The sequence below is a fragment of the Mytilus trossulus genome, chromosome 3 (assembly GCF_036588685.1).
Source record: "Mytilus trossulus isolate FHL-02 chromosome 3, PNRI_Mtr1.1.1.hap1, whole genome shotgun sequence".
NCBI classification, from domain to species: Eukaryota; Metazoa; Mollusca; class Bivalvia; order Mytilida; family Mytilidae; genus Mytilus; species Mytilus trossulus.
This window is the reverse complement of record NC_086375.1, coordinates 4,951,242-4,971,770: the sequence shown is the minus strand read 5'-3', so window position 1 is coordinate 4,971,770 and position 20,529 is coordinate 4,951,242. Positions and strand designations below refer to the sequence as shown.

The 20,529-nt window shown below is 33.9% G+C and overlaps 1 protein-coding gene across 1 annotated transcript; it reads right to left on the bottom strand.

Moving 5' to 3' along the window:
• Positions 1-19,363: 19,363 nt before the first annotated feature.
• Positions 19,364-20,326, bottom strand: LOC134709898 (52 kDa repressor of the inhibitor of the protein kinase-like). Its single transcript, XM_063570025.1, has one exon. The coding sequence runs from the start codon at positions 20,324-20,326 to the stop codon at positions 19,364-19,366; it is 963 nt and encodes a 320-aa protein (XP_063426095.1).
• Between the last annotated feature and the right edge of the window lie 203 nt (positions 20,327-20,529).

The following is a 20,529-nucleotide window of genomic DNA, read 5'->3' as shown; positions in this document are numbered from 1 at the left end:
AATTTTTTGGAGACGTCAATTTGAAATTTGAAATGTACGCTTTATGTTCTTTCATTTGATATGCAACAACCTTACCATCTGAGAAATTTGAATGTTTGCACTAAATGACCCCACCCGTCCCCCTGGGATGAAAAGGAGGTTTAAAATTTTCATTTTTAAGTAGAGTTTATTGAGACCTTCAATTTGATATATCAGATGACCCCATTTGACAAAGTGCAAATAATGATGCAATATCAACTATATAAATAGAAGTTATGAAACTTACAAAGTCAATGCAAAACTTGAAAATTTCAAATTGATTTTTTGGTGTTTTTTTCCATGGAATGTTTTTGGTATTTGGTCAAACATATAACTATGTCAACCTCTTCAATTTCTAAGACATTTTAAGTGGTAAACTCTTGATGATTCAGAAATACATGCCTCCGCTCGCAAAACTTCAAACTGCATTATCTCTAAAAGGACTATAGATATTTCAAATATGTTAAATGATAAACGATATACAGTTGAACAACAACAACATTATAGAAAAAGAATTGGGACAATTTCAAAGTTCATAAAGGTCACAATTTATCATCAAATATATGATGCAATACTAAACTTAAGAACCGGAAGTCGTAGAAACATGGGACTAGCACCATTCAACTCAGGACCACTTAACCTTTCAACTATCACAAGGTCAAGGTCATAGTATACTGTGAAGGTCAAGGTGAAATTTCATCATGACCTGACATTGACCTCAAATTGAAGGTCTCGAACTACTGATCATCTTTGCAGTTTATAGTAGGTTGATATCTGTTACCTTTAAAAAGATATTCACACAATACTATACTTTTAAGAATCATCCCGTTGTAACTTTTGAACAGACGGTCGGACATTTTTGGGCTTATTGTATAAAATGTAGAGCTTGTCGAGAAGAACATTTCATACGCTGTATGTATGCAGCAAAGTCTTATCGTTTTCCTAATATGTAAGCTTGAAATTGCAGCGTAATTTTTGTTTGCACTCGGTGACCTTTGACCTTGGGTGCATATTAAAGGTCATATGAATTTAAGATTATTGGTGAAGGTTACAAGTCTCTATGACTTCCGGTTCTCGAATATAAATTTTTGAAAATATATTTTTAATTTCTAAAGGGAAATAACTCCTTATAAGGGTTAATAACAAATAAATTGTTTATGTTTATAAACATTGCCATCTGTTCTAATACATGCTGTCATTTTCAATTAAATTCTATCTCTTATACTTTTTGAAAAAAATGCAAATAAAAGAAATTGATTCAAGGGGATATAACTCTCAAAGTAGATGATGAAATCCTATGCAGCCTCATATGGTAATACATTATGATGAGATCTACCTTTTGTCCAAATAAAGTCGTGATATCTTTTAACACATTTTGGGGGGACCATGTTGAAAAAAATCAACAAAAGGGAGATAACTTCTTAAGGGGAAGGTGAAATCCTACAAAAGTTCATCTGGTAAAAGTTCATGTTGAGGTCTATTGATGGTTTAATTTTGGTATTGATAACTCCAATAGAAGCGGTAGGAGGGCGAGCCAAACAAATGCTGGAAGAAAAAAAAGAAAAAAAAACATTAGAAAAACAATAAGGTCTTTCCTCACGGAGAGGAAAGACCTTAAAAAAACATTAGAAAAACAATAAGGTCTTTCCTCACGTAGGGGAAAGACCTTAAAAACATGCGAAAAACAATAAGGTCTTTCCTCACCTAGGGGAAAGACCTTAATAACGAAAACATCACTTTTACAGGAAAGACCTTTCAATTGTTTTACAAACAATTGAGATACTAGTTAAGGTCTTTCCCCTACATGGGAAAGACCTTATTGTTTTTCTAATGTTTTTTTTTCTTTTTTTTCTTCCAGCATTTTTTTGGCACGCCCTCCTACCGCTTCTATTGGAGTTATCAATCCCAAAATTGAACCATCGATAGACCTCAACATGAACTTTTACCAGATGAACTTTTGTAGGATTTCACCTGCCCCTTAAGAAGTTATCTCCCTTTTATTAATTTTTTTCAACATGGTCCCCCCAAAATGTGTTTAAAGATATCATGACTTTATTTGGACAATAGGTAGATCTCACAATGATGTATTACCATATGAGGCTGCATAGGATTTCATCATCTACTTTGAGAGTTATATCCCCTTGAAGCAATTTCTTTTATTTGCATTTTTTTCAAAAAGTATCAGAGATAGAATTTAATTGAAAATGACAGCATGTATTAGAACAGAAGGCAATGTTTATAAACATAAACAATTAATTTGTTACTAACCCTTATAAGGAGTTATTTCCCTTTAAAAATTAAAAAAAATAATTCAAAAATTTTATTTCGAGAACCGGAAGTCATAGAGACTTTGAACCTTCACCAATAATCTTAAATTCATATGACCTTTAATATGCACTCAAGGTCAAAGTTCACCGAGTGCAAAAAAAAATACGCTGCAATTTGAAGCTTACATATTAGGAAAACGATAAGACTTTGCTGCATACATACAGCGTATAAAATGTTCCTCTCGACGAGCTCTACATTTTATATTATTAACCGAAAAATGTCCGACTGTCTGTTCAAAAGTTACAACGGGATGATTCTTAAAAATCTAGTATTTTGTGTATATCTTTTTTAAGGTAACAGATATCAACCTACTATATACTGCAAAGATGATCAGTAATTCAAGACCTTCAATTTGAGGTCAATGTTACGTCATGATGCAATTTCACCTTGACCTTCACATTATACTATGACCTTGACATTGTGATCTCTGAAAGGTCAAGTGGTCCTGAGTTGAATGGTGATAGTCCCATGTCTCTATGACTTCCGGTTCTCAAGTTTGGTATTGCATCATATATTTGATGATTAATTGTGACCTTGGTGAACTTTGAAATTGTCCCAATTCTTTTTCTATAATGTTGTCCTTCAACTGTAGATCATTTATCATTTAACAGATTTGAGATATCTATTGTCGTTATAGAGATACTGCAGTTTAAAGTTTTGCGAGCGGAGGCATGTATTTCTGAATCAACAAGAGCTTACCACTTAAAATGTTTAAGAAATTGAAGAGGTTGACATAGTTATATGTTTGACCAAATACCAAAAACATTCCATGGAAAAATACACCAAAAAATCATTTTGAAATTTTCAAGTTTTGCATTGACTTTGTAAGTTTCATAACTTCTATTTATATAGTTGATATTGCATCATTATTTGTACTTTGTCAAATGGGGTCATCTGATATATCAAATTGAAGGTCTAAATAAACTCTACCTAAAAATGAAAATTTTGAACCCCCTTTTCATCCCAGTGGGCAGGGTGGGTTCATTTAGTGCAAACATTCAAATTTCTCAGATGGTAAGGTTGTCGCATATCAAATGAAAGAACATAAAGCGTACATTTCAAATTTCAAATTGACGTCTCCCAAAAATGGGTTGGATGGGGTCATTGAGTGCAAAATATAAATTTTCTTTAAAGATAGGGTTGTTGTATATCAAATGAAAGGTCATGATGTGTACATTTAAAATATCAAATTCCCGACCTCAAAAAATTAGTTGGATAGGGTTATTAAGTGCAAAAATCAAACTTTCTAGAAAATGGCGTTGTCGCATATCAAATGAAAGCTCATCTACTCTGTATTACATATATCATACTTCCGATCTCAAAACTGTAGGCGGATGAGGTCATTAAGCGTTAAAAGCGAAAAGTTTGAAAAGGTATGCTTGTCGTATATCAAACGAAAGGTCGTACAAAGTACATAACGAAAACATCACTTTTACAGGAAAGACCTTTCAATTGTTTTACAAACAATTGAGATACTAGTTTTTTTTTTTTTTCATCCAGCATTTGTTTGACATGGCCTCCCCTCGTTTCTATTGGAGTTATCAAAACCAAATATGGACCATCGGTAGACCTCATTATGAAGTATTACCAGATGAGGCTGTGTAGGATTTCATCATCCCCTTTAGAAGTTATCTCCCTTTTATTGATTTTTTTCAACATGGCCTCCCCTCGTTGTTTTTAAAGATATCATGATCTTATTTGGACAATAGGTACATCTCATCATGATGTATAACCATATGAGGCTGCATAGAATTTCATCATCCCCTTTGAGAGTTATTTCCCCTTGAAACAATTTCTTTCCTTTGCTCATTTCTCAAAAAATGTTAGAGATAGAATCGATTTGAAAACGGCAACATGTACAGGAACAGATGGCAATGTTAATGAACATATACAATCATTTTGTTATTAACCCTTATAAGGAGTTATTCCCCTTGAAAAAGTGTATATAATTTTAGAAAAAATCTATTTCAAGAACTGGAAGTCGTAGAGACTTGGGACCTTTACCAATAATCTTTAATTCATGTGACCTTCAATATGCACCCAAGGTCAAAGGTCACAGAGTGCAAAAAAAAATTACGCTGCAATTTCAAGCTTACATATTAGGAAAACGATAAGACTTTGCTGCATACTTACAGCGTATAAAATGTTCCTCTCGACGAGCTCTACATTTTATATAATAAGCTCAAAAATGTCTGACCGTCTGTTCAAAAGTTACAACGGGATGATTATTAAAAGTATAGTATTTTGTGTATATCTTTTTAAAGGTAACAGATATCAACCTACTATAAACTGAAAAGATGATCAGTAGTTCAAGACCTTCAATTTGAGGTCAATGTCAGGTCATGATGAAATTTCACCTTGACCTTCACATTTTACTATGACCTTGACCTTGTGATATTTGAATGGTCAAGTGGTCCTGAGTTGAATGGTGATAGTCCCATGTCTCTACGACTTCCGGTTCTCAAGTTTTGTATTGCATCATATATTTGATGATTAATTGTGACCTTGGTGAACTTTGAAATTGTCCCAATTCTTTTTCTATAATGTTGTCCTTTAACTGTAGATCATTTATCATTTGACAGATTTGAGATATCTATTGTCGTTTTAGAGATAATGCAGTTCGAAGTTTTGCGAGCGGCGGCATGTATTTCTGAATCAACACCAGCTTACCACTTAAAATGTTTTAGAAATTGAAGAGGTTAACCTAGTTATATGATTGACCAAATACCAAAAACATTCCATTGAGAAAAACACCAAAAAATCATTTTGAAATTTTCATGTTTTGCATTGACTTTGTAAGTTTCATAACTTCTATTTATATCGTTGATATTGCATCATTTTTGGAACTTTGTCAAATGGGGTCATCTGATATATCAAATTGAAGGTCTCAATAAACTCTACTTAAAAATGAAAATTTTAAACCTCTTTTTCATCCCAGGTGGAAGGGTGGGGTCATTTAGTGCAAGAATTCAAATTTCTCAGATGGTAAGGTTGTCGCATATCAAATGAAAGAACATAAAGCGTACATTTCAAATTTCAAATTGACGTCCCCAAAAAATTGTTGGATGGGGTCATTGAGTGCAAAAAATGATTTTTTTTTACGATAGGGTTGTTGTATATCAAATGAAAGGTCATGATGTGTACATTTGAAATATGAAATTCCCAACCTCCAAAAATTGATTGGATGGGGTTATTAAGTGCAAAAATCAAACTTTTTAGAACATGGCGTTGTCGCATATCAAATGAAAGCTCATCTACCCTGTGTTACATATTTCATACTTCCGATCTCAAAAATGTAGGCGGATGGGGTCATTAAGTGTAAAAAGCGAAAAGTTTCAGAAGGTATGCTTGTCGTATATCAAACGAAAGGTCATACAAAGAACATAACGAAAACATCACTTTTACAGGAAAGACCTTTCAATTGTTTTACAAACAATTGAGATACTAGTTTTTTAAGGTCTTTCCCCTACGTGAGGAAAGACCTTATTGTTTTTCTAATGTTTTTTTTTCTTTTTTTTTTTCTTCCAGCATTTTTTTGGCAAGCCCTCCTACCGCTTCTATTGCAGTTATCAATACCAAATTTGAACCATCGATAGACCTCATCATGAAGTTGTACCAGATGAACTTTTGAAGGATTTCATCATCCCCTTCAGAAGTTATCTCCCTTATATTGATTTTTTTCAACATGGCCCCCCCTCGTTGTTTTTAAAGATATCATGACTTTATTTGGACAATAGGTAGATCTAATCATGATGTATTACCATATGAGGCTGCAAAAGATTTCATCATCCCCTATGAGAGTTATATCCCCTTGAAACAATTTCTTTCCTTTGCATTTTTCTCAAAAAGTATAAGAGATAGAATCGATTTGAAATCGGCAACATGTACAGGAACAGATGGCAATGTTTATAAACATGTACAATCATTTTGTTATTAACCCTTATAAGGAGTTATTCCCCTTGAAAAATTGTACATAATTTTTGAAAAATTGTATTTCGAGAACCAGAAGTCGTAGAGACTTGGGACCTTCACCAATACTCTTTAATTCAAGTGACCTTTAATATGCAGTCAAGGTCAAAGGTCACTGAGTGCAAAAAAAAATTACGCTGCAATTTTAAGCTTACATATTAGAAAAACGATAAGACTTTGCTGCATACTTACAGTGTATAAAATGTTCCTCTCGACGAGCTCTACATTTTATACACTGAGCTCAAAAGATTCCGACTGTCTGTTCAAAAGTTACGACGGGATGATTCTTAAAATAATAGTATTGTGTGTATATCTTTTTAAAGGTAACAGATATCAACCTACTATAAACTGCAAAGATGATCAGTATTTCAAGACCTTCAATTTGAGGCCAATGTCAGGTCATGATGAAATTTCACCTTGACCTTCACAGTATACTATGACCTTGACCTTGTGATATTTGAAAGGTCAAGTGGTCCTGAGTTGAATGGTGGTAGTCCCATGTCTCCACGGCTTCCGGTTCTTAAGTTTGGTATTGCATCATATATTTGATGATTAATTGTGACCTTGGTGAACTTTGAAATTGTCCACATTCTTTTTTTATAATGTTGTCCTTCAACTGTAGATCATTTATCATTTAACAGATTTGAGATATCTATTGTCGTTTTAGAGATAATGCAGTTTGAAGTTTTGCGAGCGGAGGCATGTATTTCTGAATCATCAAGAGCTTACCACGAAAAATGTTTTAGAAATTGAAGAGGTGGACATAGTTATGTGTTTGACCAAATACCAAAAACATTCCATGGAAAAAAACACCAAAAAATCAATTTGAAATTTTCATGTTTTGCATTGACTTTGTAAGTTTCATAACTTCTATTTATATAGTTGATATTGCATCATTATTTGCACTTTGTCAAATGGGGTCATCTGATATATCAAATTGAAGGTCTTAATAAACTCTACTTAAAAAATGAAAATTTTAACCCCCCTTTTCATCCCAGGGGGAAGGGTGGGGTCATTTAGTGCAAACATTCAAATTTCTCAAATGGTAAGGTTGTCGCATATCAAATGAAAGAACATAAAGCGTACATTTCAAATTTCAAATTGACGTCCCCCAAAAATTGGTTGGATGGGGTCATTGAGTGCAAAAAATAAATTTTCTTTTACGATAGGGTTGTTGTATATCAAATGAAAGGTCATGATGTATACATTTGAAATATCAAATTCCCAACCTCCAAAAATTGGTTGGATGAGGTTATTAAGTGCAACAATCAAACTTTTTAAAACATGGCGTTGTCGCATATCAAATGAAAGCTCATCTACCCTGTGTTACGTATATCATACTTCCGATCTAAAAAATGTAGGCGGATGAGGTCATTAAGTGTAAAAAGCGAAAAGTTACAGAAGGTATGCTTGTCGTATATCGAACGAAAGGTCGTACAAAGAACATTACGAAAACATCACTTTTACAGGAAAGACCTTTCAATTGTTTTACAAACAATTGAGATACTAGTTTTTTTTTTTTTTTTTTTTTTTCATCCAGCATTTGTTTGACATGGCCTCCCCTCGTTTCTATTGGAGTTATCAAAACCAAATATGGACCATCGGTAGACCTCATTATGAAGTATTACCAGATGAGGCTGTGTAGGATTTCATCATCTCCTTTAGAAGTTATCTCCCTTTTATTGATTTTTTTCAACATGACCCCCCCTCGTTGTTTTTAAAGATATCATGATCTTATTTTTACAATAGGTACATCTCATCATGATGTATTACCATATGAGGCTGCATAGAATTTCATCATCCCCTTTGAGAGTTATTTCCCCTTGAAACAATTTCTTTCCTTTGCTCATTTCTCAAAAAATGTTAGAGATAGAATCGATTTGAAAACGGCAACATGTACAGGAACAGATGGCAATGTTAATGAACATATACAATCATTTTGTTATTAACCCTTATAAGGAGTTATTCCCCTTGAAAAATTGTATACAATTTTAGAAAAAATCTATTGCAAGAACTGGAAGTCGTAGAGACTTGGGACCTTCACCAATAATCTTTAATTCATGTGACCTTCAATATGCACCCAAGGTCAAAGGTCACAGAGTGCAAAAAAAAATTACGCTGCAATTTCAAGCTTACATATTAGGAAAACGATAAGACTTTGCTGCCTACATACAGCGTATAAAATGTTCCTCTCGACGAACTCTACAATTTATGTAATAAGCCCAAAAATGTCCGACCGTCTGTTCAAAAGTTACAACGGGATGATTATTAAAAGTATAGTATTTTGTGTATATCTTTTTAAAGGTAACAGATATCAACCTACTATAAACTTAAAAGATGATCAGTAGTTCAAGACCTTCAATTTGAGGTCAATGTCAGGTCATGATGAAATTTCACCTTGACCTTCACATTATACTATGACCTTGACCTTGTGATATTTAAAAGGTCAAGTGGTCCTGAGTTGAATGGTGATAGTCCCATGTCTTTACGACTTCCGGTTCTCAAGTTTTGTATTGCATCATATGTTTGATGATTAATTGTGACCTTAGTGAACTTTAAAATTGTCTTAATTCTTTTTCTATAATGTTGTCATTTAACTGTAGATCATTTATCATTTAACAGATTTGAGATATCTATTGTCGTTTTAGAGATAATGCAGTGTTAAATTTTGCGAGCGGAGGCATGTATTTCTGAATCATCAAGAGCTTACCACTTAAAATGTTTAAGAAATTGAAGAGGTTGACATAGTTATATGTTTGACCAAATACCAAAAACATTCCATGGAAAAAAACACCAAAAATTCAATTTGAAATTTTCATGTTTTGCATTGACTTTGTAAGTTTCATAATTTCTATTTATATAGTTGATATTGCATCATTTTTTGCACTTTGTCAAATGGGGTCATCTAATATATCAAATTGAAGGTCTTACTAAACTCTGCTTAAAAATGAAAATTGTAAACCCCTTTTTCATCCAAGGGGGAAGGGTGGGGTCATTTAGTGCAAAAATTCAAATTTATCAGATGGTAAGGTTGTCGCATATCAAATGAAAGAACATAAAGAGTACATTTCAAATTTCAAATTGACGTCCCCAAAAAAATGGTTGGGTGGGGTCATTGAGTGCAAAACATAAATTTTCTTTTAAGATAGGGTTTTTGTATATCAAATGAAAGGTCATGATGTGTACATTTGAAATATCAAATTCACGACCTCCAAAAATTAGTTGGACGGGGTTATTAAGTGCAACAATCAAACTTTTTAGAACATTGCGTTGTCGCATATCAAATGAAAGCTCATCTACCCTGTGTTACATATATCATACTACCGATCTCAAAAATGCAGGCCGATGAGGTCAATAAGTGTAAAAAGTGAAAAGTTTCGGAAGGTATGCTAGTCGTATATCAAACGAAAGGTCGTACAAAGAACATTACGAAAACATCACTTTTACAGGAAAGACCTTTCAATTGTTTTACAAACAATTGAGATACTAGTTCTAATGTTTTTTCTTTTTCTTTTTTTTCTTCCAACATTTGTTTGACAAGGCCTCCTCCCCTTTCTGTTGAAGTTATCAAGACCAAATATGGACCATCGATAGACCTCATCATGAACTTTTACAAGATGAACTTTTGTAGGATTTCATCATCCCCTTTAGAAGTTATCTCCCTTTTATTGATTTTTTTCAACATGGCCCCCCTTAAATGTTTTAAAAGATATCATGACCTTATTTGGACAATAGCTAGATCTTATCATGATATGTTACCATATGAGGCTGCTAAGGATTTCATCATCCCTTATGAGAGTTATGTCCCCTTGAAGCAATTTCTTTCTTTTACATTTTTAGCAAAAAGTATTCAAGACAGAATCGATTTGAAAACGGTAACATGTACAAGAACAGATGGCAATGTTATTGAACATATACAATCATTTTGTTATTAACCCTTATAAGGAGTTATTCCCCTTGAAAAATTGTGAACAGTTTTAGAATTTTTTTATTTTCAGAACCGGAAGTCGTAGAGACTTGGGACCTGCACCAATAATCTGTAATTCATGTGACCTTGAATATGCACCCAAGGTCAAAGGTCACTGAGTGCAAAAAAAAATTACGCTGCAATTTCAAGCTTACATATTAGGAAAACGATAAGACTTTGCTGCATACATACAGCGTATAAAATGTTCCTCTCGACGAGCTCTACATTTTATATAATTAACCGAAAAATGTCCGACTGTCTGTTCAAAAGTTACAACGGGATGATTCTTAAAAATCTAGTATTTTGTGTATATCTTTTTTAAGGTAACAGATATCAACCTACTATATACTGCAAAGATGATCAGTAATTCAAGACCTTCAATTTGAGGTCAATGTTACGTCATGATGCAATTTCACCTTGACCTTCACATTATACTATGACTTTGACATTGTGATCTCTGAAAGGTCAAGTGGTCCTGAGTTGAATGGTGATAGTCCCATGTCTCTATGACTTCCGGTTCTCAAGTTTGGTATTGCATCATATATTTGATGATTAATTGTGACCTTGGTGAACTTTGGAATTGTCCCAATTTTCTATAATGTTGTCCTTCAACTGTAGATCATTTATCATTTAACAGATTTGAGATATCTATTGTCGTTATAGAGATACTGCAGTTTAAAGTTTTGCGAGCGGAGGCATGTATTTCTGAATCAACAAGAGCTTACCACTTAAAATGTTTAAGAAATTGAAGAGGTTGACATAGTTATATGTTTGACCAAATACCAAAAACATTCCACGGAAAAATACACCAAAAAATCATTTTGAAATTTTCAAGTTTTGCATTGACTTTGTAAGTTTCATAACTTCTATTTATATAGTTGATATTGCATCATTATTTGTACTTTGTTAAATGGGGTCATCTGATATATCAAATTGAAGGTCTAAATAAACTCTACCTAAAAATGAAAATTTTGAACCCCCTTTTCATCCCAGTGGGCAGGGTGGGTTCATTTAGTGCAAACATTCAAATTTCTCAGATGGTAAGGTTGTCGCATATCAAATGAAAGAACATAAAGCGTACATTTCAAATTTCAAATTGACGTCTCCCAAAAATGGGTTGGATGGGGTCATTGAGTGCAAAATATAAATTTTCTTTAAAGATAGGGTTGTTGTATATCAAATGAAAGGTCATGATGTGTACATTTAAAATATCAAATTCCCGACCTCAAAAAATTAGTTGGATAGGGTTATTAAGTGCAAAAATCAAACTTTCTAGAAAATGGCGTTGTCGCATATCAAATGAAAGCTCATCTACTCTGTATTACATATATCATACTTCCGATCTCAAAACTGTAGGCGGATGAGGTCATTAAGTGTTAAAAGCGAAAAGTTTGAAAAGGTATGCTTGTCGTATATCAAACGAAAGGTCGTACAAAGTACATAACGAAAACATCACTTTTACAGGAAAGACCTTTCAATTGTTTTACAAACAATTGAGATACTAGTTGTGATTTTACTTTTTGGACGCCGTAGTTTTCTTATCCTTACACCATCACCACCGCAATTATTGAGACGCCTTACTTTTTCCATTCGTACACCCTCGGTACACCACAGTGAGAGAGAATGTAAACGTTTGTGAGGTGCTTCTATATAACTATTTCTAGCTCTATATATAGACATTTACTAATTTGCGCTGAGGAAGACAGAATCTGTCGTCTGAAAGCAATGTGGCATACATTCTAACGGAAAATCGGTCTAGAAATACTGCAGGAGTTATTTGACGTAAAAAAAAGTCCAAGGACATAAAGAAATATCAGTTTAATCCGACTTTAATTGTATCGATTCCATTAATTTTATTTCTATATATGTCTCTTGTCGACAACATCTTATAACAAATTACAATGTTTACGAAACCAGAGATATGATTGTGGTAAACAAAAACATGGCGCAATGTTCGCTTAATCTTACAACTTTCTTTCAGAACAACAACATTAATACAAGAAAAAGAAAAAAAATAGATTGTTTTCTATTTTCTATATTTGTATTATTGTGACATTGTATTATTATTACATTTCATCATTCATTTGTTACATATTGTTTACGTTAAATTTTCATTAGTTATAAACAGTTTAAGTGGCAGCTGAGACTTATGCGTGGAGTAGGAGTGGACTGGATAGTGGAGAAGCAGACGACAAAATTTATGAATGTAACAAGTATTTTTGTCCATCTGATGAGTTAAGCCTTTTTCAACTGACTTTTATAGTTCGTTCTTATGTTGTACTGTTATACCACTGTGCAAGGTTAGGGAAGGGTTGGGATCCCGCTAACATGTTTAACCCTTGCCACATTATTTATGTATGTGCCTGTCCCAAGTCAGGAGCCTGTAATTCAGTGGTTGTAGTTTGTTTATGTGTTACATATTTGTTTTTCGTTCATTTTTTTACATAAATAAGGCTGTCAGTTTTTCATTTGAATTGTTTTACATTGTTTCATCGGGGCCTTTTATAGCTGCCATGCGGTATGGGCTTTGCTCATTGTTGAAGTCCGTACGATGAACTATAGTTGTTAATGTCTGTGTCATTTTGATCTTTTGTGGATAGTTGTCACAATGGCAATCATACCACATCTTCTTTTTTATATAAACATGTCCCCAAACATGTTTTTTTATTTATTCCGGAGGTCTTCTATCGTAACTGACTGTCAGTATTATTTTTAACGAAAAAAAAACCCAAACTTTTCAATCTTACTAAAAACATGAGAAAACCTTTAACATAGCATATCCGAATAAAATTATAATTTATAAAGACATACGCTATATATATATATAAATTTTTCTGTGTGTTTTTTTGTTGTTGCGTGCATAATGTTATTGAAAACATATGTACCTGACAAACAAAAACACACAAAAAAAGGAAATAATTAAAAATGTGATACCCTAACGTAATAATACTATATCTATTTTCGCCTAACTCGGAAGTAAAGCACTACTCGGTAAATATTTGTTTTCTGTGGATTTTTATATATTTCTGCGTGTATTGATTAACTGAAAGGTCTAGCTTTATTTTTTTAATCACAAAAAAAATCAGGAACTAATTAAAAATGTCACAATCAACCTAAATAATTAGTCAATGTTCGCTTTACGCTTGAGTGGAGCACGACTTGTAGAGACAAAAAAATACCCGGTACTTTTGAACGTCTTTGATACTTTGTTTTACAAATTTTTGATACTTTGTTTTACAAATTATGAGGAACAAAAGTGTTCATATAGGATTAGTAAGACACTATTGTTATGCGTTTACTTTTCTAAATTGGCTAGAGGTATAGGGAGGGGGGTTGAGATCTCACAAACATGTTTAACCCCGCCGCATTTTTGCGCCTGTCCCAAGTCGGGAGCCTCTGGCCTTTGTAAGTCTTGTATTATTTTAATTTTGGTTTCTTGTGTACAATTTGGAAATTAGTATGGCGTTCATTATCACTGAACTAGTATATATTTGTTTAGGGCCAGCTGAAGGACATCTTTGGGTGCGGGAATTTCTATCTACATTGAAGACCTGCTGGTGACATTCTGCTGTTGTTTTTTTTCTTTGGTCGGGTTGTTGTCTCTTTGGCACATTCCCCATTTTCATTCTCAATTTTACTAGTATTACAAATTGAGAAACATCTGATGTATTTTGCTGGTACATTTTTTGTATTTATTTTCAATGCAAATAAATGAATGTATGTAGGTATGGTTTTAAATGTCAAATAGATTTCCTATTTCAAGAATTATGCAATGCCCACCTATCGCGAATGATCACCAAATACGTCGAACTTGCATTTTAACATACTTTATATTTTTTTTTTCGAGAAAATATGCTTAATTTATCCCTTGGTGTAAAATTTACGGAAAATGGAAAATTTACAGAAAGTGTCTATGCTAAACTTGCCAGTTTTCGAATGATCAACCTGGGGTAGGTATATAACAGCATATCAGAAAACAACTTCAACAGAAATGTGTTCATAGTACACGGATGCCCTATCCGCACCGTCAGTTGTAATGTTCAATGGACGATGAAATTAGGATCAAAACTCTGATTTGGCATTAAAATTAGACAGGTTAAATCATTGGGTAAAATGTGTACTAAGTTTACATTTAATTGAGCTTCAACTCCATCAAAACCTACTTTGACCAAACACTTTTTTTAACTGAAGCGGGACAGACAAACGAACGAACCGACGTTTGGACGAGCAAACAGATGCACAGACCAACAAACATAATGTCAATAGGTGGTGCATAAAAAAAAAACGTTTAAAAAGGGATTGACAGGAATATATGATGTCTTCCCACACTAAAATATCAATCAGTACACCTTCAAAAGACAAAGTGTGAAGACGTCTTTAGAAGTCAAGTTGTGAAAGCATGCCCTTTGTATGCACGTGTCAATCAGGCCCAAGACATTAAACGTTCGTAAACGGATAGCAACGCATTTTAGTTCTGCATTAAACTTCTGAAAATAAAACCAAAGTTTTTATCAATAAAGTCAAAATATTCAAAGATCATATGATTACAGTATCACAACTTTATAGTTGTTAATGTTTGTGTCATTTTGGTCTTTTGTGGATAGTTGTCTCATTGGCAATCATACCACATCCTATTTTTTATATTTACGTGGATTATATCTTATTCTACGAGCTCTTTAAACATCATTAACGTGAACATTAAAGTGACCGTGTGATCTTCCGTTTATAAATTTCTATTGCATGTTCAGCCAAACGCGTTTTACTTTACCAAATCTTTGTATCGACGAAGGTGTATACTAGTAAAGAATTCAAGTAATTTAAGGAAACAAATTCTACAGCTTATTATTTTACCAGTTTTACACAATATGATTAAAATCAGATGTTTCACTCTGTCCTTGTCATGACAAACAAATCTAATGAAGCAAAATGAAAGATCTGGTTTAAATCAGATTATAGTCGGATCTTTCTTGCCGAGACAAACAGAGTAGAAGATCTGATTGTTATACATAGATTACGTTCATACAAATCCTGATATAATTTCACAACTTAGAAATCAGAATCGAAAAAGAACGGAAAATTAAAAACTAACAAAAAGTAAAAGGAATCACAGTTTAACTACCAAAAATAGTAAAAGTTCTCAATCAATGACAGTCATATTTGGGTGTAGCAAACTCTTTCATTGTTTTTACCTTGAATTTTTTTAAAACAATAAGCGGTCACAACTTTATAAAAACATTTTAGTCTCTATAAGCATATCATAGTAGTCAATACTTTCACTCTGTTTTTAACACATAATTATATACTATTTTTTGAACATCTTTTATCCTTAAAAAAAATAAACAGGGGATTTAGAAACATAGATTTAATCTATGATGGCCTTAAACGAAGTCTGCTTCGCGAATAATTACAATTCTTCAACTATAAATCGAAGTTTTTAGTCGTTTCTACAAAAAAACATGGTTGATATTAGGAAACCTTATCTAAATCATTGACAATTTAATCAGACGGGAATTACAGATCATTTTCTTTTAATTTGAATCTGCTGACAGAGTATTACTACGTCTGGTATTGATTCCGTAAATAAAATTAACTAAAAAAAAAACTCGTTAGATGTTAAGAAATAAAATGATAATGACCTTTCATTGACGATTTTTTTTTCTAAACTTAAATATTAGATTATCATGATTATTATATTTACAAAACAAGTAACAGTTCAAAAGATTATAGGTTCGAGGACGTTAAGTGTTTAAACTCAAATGGCATATTGTCCAGTGGTAAGTATTTCATTGATAAAGTCAGGGCTAGAATAGACAATAAAATAAAATTGGGTATGTTATGCAAGGATGTCCTGGTAGGCAAATTTTCCACTGCTACTTCAAAAAAGGAGAAAGAATACACATTTTGCCTTTCAATAGTTATTGGAAATAGTAAATGTTCTTTACAAAATAAGATGTGATATAATGCCAAGGTGACAACTTTCCTTCATTAACCATCATTATATGACGGTCGACCTTTGCTTTATTGAAGTTAAAAATTTACCACATACTTCATTGGTGGATCCAGGATGGGGTCCGGGGGTGGTGGATGGAACCCCCCTTTTTTTGGGCCGATCAATGCATTTGAATTGGAGCATATAATTGGAACTCCTCCTTTACTCTGGGTAGGGACCCCCCCCCCCCCCCCCCCTTCAAAATGGCTGGATCCGCCCCTGTACTTCCATCTTATCAATTAGGGTAAAAGATTTAAAAGCTGTCTCAATAAAATCGATTCCGTTGCACTGTACACTGTAAAATGGCCCAAGCGCAACCAACCGGATTGAAATGACCAAGACTGATTCATATTTCAATCAACAAAACACAAAAAATTCAAACATTTAAGTGGCTCAGGAAGAACTAAAAACTCTGAATACTTTGAATGGTAAATATGTTCCTGTTCCAGCTGATTAAGATGCCAACAACAATGATATCAGTACCTGACTATCAGTATGAATGGACGTTTGAAGAACATTAGGTTTACTTAGACATAACTTTACATATAGAGCTTACATTCCTTCCAAGGGGCCAATTCACTATTCATTTGTTTATAGATAAGATAAAAAATCGGAAAGCTTGGAACCCTATTGAAGTTGGATAACTATAGGCTTTAACTTTTAACATACTAATAATTCTATAAATAGAGCAATGCAAAGATATTTGAGACCATGTCGATACAGTACTCCATATTACATCTTTATATTGGATGTATACCAAGGGCAAGGGAGATAAACCTTAAAGTCTATAAAAATAAAATGTGATTGCTATTGAGACAACTCTCCACAAGAGTATAAATCATTAATGACACAGAAATTAACAACTATAGGTCACTGTATGGCCTTCAACAATGAAGCAAAGCCCATACCGCATAGTCAGCTATAAAAGCTCCAAAAACGACAAATGCAAAATTTTTGAAAAATAATTTCAATGAGAAAACTTATGTATCTATAATTCTCCCAAATTATTTCCTCAATAATAAATAATCATAATAACAGATTATTTTATTTCTGTATCTGTCCAATGTTTAATAAGGTTACAAAACTGCTTGTAAAGACCTAACTGATTTAAACATATCTCCAATAAACAACACAATAAATATAAAAAAGAAGATGTGGTATGATTGCCAATGAGACAACTATCCAAAAGAGACCAAAATGACACAGACATTAACAACTATAGGTCACCGTACGGCCTTCAAAAGTGAACAAAGCCCATATTGCATAGTCAGCTTTAAAGGCCCAGACATGACAATGTAAAACAATTCAAAAGAGAAAACTAACGGCCTTATTTGTATTATGAAACGAATGAAAAAAAAAAACAAATATGTAACAAATAAACACATGACAACCACTGAATAACAGGCTCCTGACTTGGGACAGGCACATACATAAATAATGTGGCAGGGTTAACCATGTAAAGCAAGACCTTTAAGACATTGTTATAATTTTAGTTACTTGGTAATCCAGTAGGAACTAATTATATATTAATACTGGTCAAGGTGTTCTTGTACTTATGAAGAAGAATTTATATTAGGCCTTCTTTTAAAAGTTAACAATACATCGGACAAACTACATCTATTCCACTTTTTGGTATATAAATGATGGGAAAAATGACTTAAAAAATAAAAAATATGGAAATGGCAGCCCAACCCTACCTTAATATTCTGATGATGGTCTTTAGGAGTCAGTGTACAGCTGACCAGTGTACAGTGCCAGTTGAAGGGCGCCTCTGGGTGCAGGAATTTCTAGCTACAGAAGACCTGTTGCTGACCTTCTGCTGTTGTCTTTTCTATGGTTGGGTTGTTGTCTCTTTGACACATTCCCAATTTCTGTTCTCAATTTTTCAATAATTTGTTAAAAGTTTCTGGTAAATTACAATGTACCTGGAATTGTAAAATTTCACTTCTAGGACAAAAAAGAATGTGTCCAAATTATACGGATGCCCCACCCGCATTATCATTTTCCATGTTCACTGGACCGTGAAATTGGGTAACCAATAGGGTCATATCATAAGGAACATGTGTATTAAGTTTCAAGTTGATTGGACTTCAGCTTCATCAAAAACTACCTTGACCAAAAACTTTAACCTGAAGTGAGACGAACGGACGGAAAGACAAACTAATGAACGGACAGACAAATTGACAGATGGAAGGATGCACAGACCAGAAAACATAATGCCCCTCTTCTATTGTAGGTGGGGCATAAAAAGTGAGTTTAAAAAATCAGGTGAGAGAAAAAGGTTAGCAAATCCTTTATAAAGTTTAATTGATCCTGGTACTGAGCATCATCAGCAAGACCTGCTGGTGACCTTCTGCTGCTGCCTGTTCTATGGTTTCAGGGGCGTAGCTTGGGTCTAATTATAGTGAGGCAATTCGCCGAGCGAAGCGAGGCGAATTTTTTTTTAGGGGTGTTTGAGGGCCTGAAACGCGTTTTCCTGGATTTAAATGTATGATTTGTGATCACAACCTAATGCCATATCGCCATATCGCAACATATCTATATGAGGAAAGTTAGTCTTGATACAACACTGTCTTTTGGGATGACAAGTACTAAATATTAAATAAATAGTGTATTCGTCTCGAAAGTATACCTCTTATGCATTGTATGGGATTCTCTTTTCACATGTAAATAATATGACAGTGTACTATTTTTTGCAATTTTAATAAGTTAACACCTGTGTACAAGTACATGTAGTTATCAAATTATCATTAATGTTAGAAAGGCGACGTTTTTTGGTTTCATCAAATATTCTCATAATCTTCTCTCTACAAACGGTGATATCTCTATGTATGAAGAGACTAGCCAGTCCAGAAAGTCGGTCTTCGGTCATCGTAGATCTGCTCCAATGTTTTAATCGTCTCATCGCAGAGAAAGACCTCTCACAGGGCACGGATCCTACAGGCATTGTGAGCAGCACTCTAAATACTGCATGAACATTGGGATAATAATTGGGGTCTGCAAGTTGAATTGCCGTTTCCAAAGACTGATTACCGGTATCTTTATCTCTGTTTTGGAGTCCGGAACAGAAAATTTTCCACCGTTCAAGTTCTCTAACAAACCCTGGAGTCTGGCATATCCTCCTCATATCTGACTTGGATAACGGCAATTTCCTCCTCAGTTATGTTCTGAAGGCGACATGGCAGCAACTGAAACGCCAAGAAAGATGGGCGTGTTTGTTCAGGAAATCGTTCATTCAACTCATTCAAACAATGATCGACAAACGGAAAGTATGCGTTCACTCTATAATAGCCGTGTACCGAATCGTCGGAAAATGCAGCATTAGCCCGATGACGCATTCGCCCAACTGTTCTTGGTTTACCGAGCTCGATGTCTATGCTCTCGGCGTACGCAGCTGCTTTCATCCATATACATCTGTTGAACACTTCGTCCGACCTTTGATCAGCAACTACCTTTTTACATGTCTGAGCATCTGTGAAGGCCTTGAACACATCACATTTTGCATTCTGCAATGCAAGACTTAAGGGCTTTGTATAACTTAAAATATGATGGGCAATTACTATTGCAACAACAAAAGTGCTCTTCTTCATCATATGTATAAATGCAGTGGCTTTTGTGCGAGCTTCGGTTGCCGTATTCTCCTTTCTTACATCTTCAAGAGATGCAAGAACTGCCTTGTATTTAGCCAAAATAACGGACAGTGTGTCAACTCTAGCAGACCATCTTGTTTCACACAATTTCGGAAGCAAACTCTTGGAAAATGCATTTGCAATATTGATGTTACTCTCAACTTTCTCGTCATCGGTATCCCCTACTAAATAATCAACATGTTTTGCAACGGGCAAGTGTCGCTTAAGAATTGCTGTTCTCTTTGGACTGCCACCAAGGAACCACGTTAATTGATTAACATCATCAAATACGGTTTTTATCATATCAACACTTCTACATGATGACGAAATAACCAAATTTAACGCATGTGCTCTACAATGATGGTATTCTGCACGGGGTCGTAGTTCTTTAATACGGGCACTTACACCAGATTTTAACCCAGACATCACGCTTGCTCCGTCATATCCCTGACCCCGTAAATTTCGCAAATCTAATTTGACGGGCGACAATGTATGTTTCCGTAAAAAAGCTTCACAGAAAAAGACGATGATCTAGTATTTTCTTATTTGAAATAAAACTAAGTGTCAAGTACATGAAAATATTTCATATTTATTTTTTTTTGCCAAAAAAAAAAATAGTGAGGCAGTTG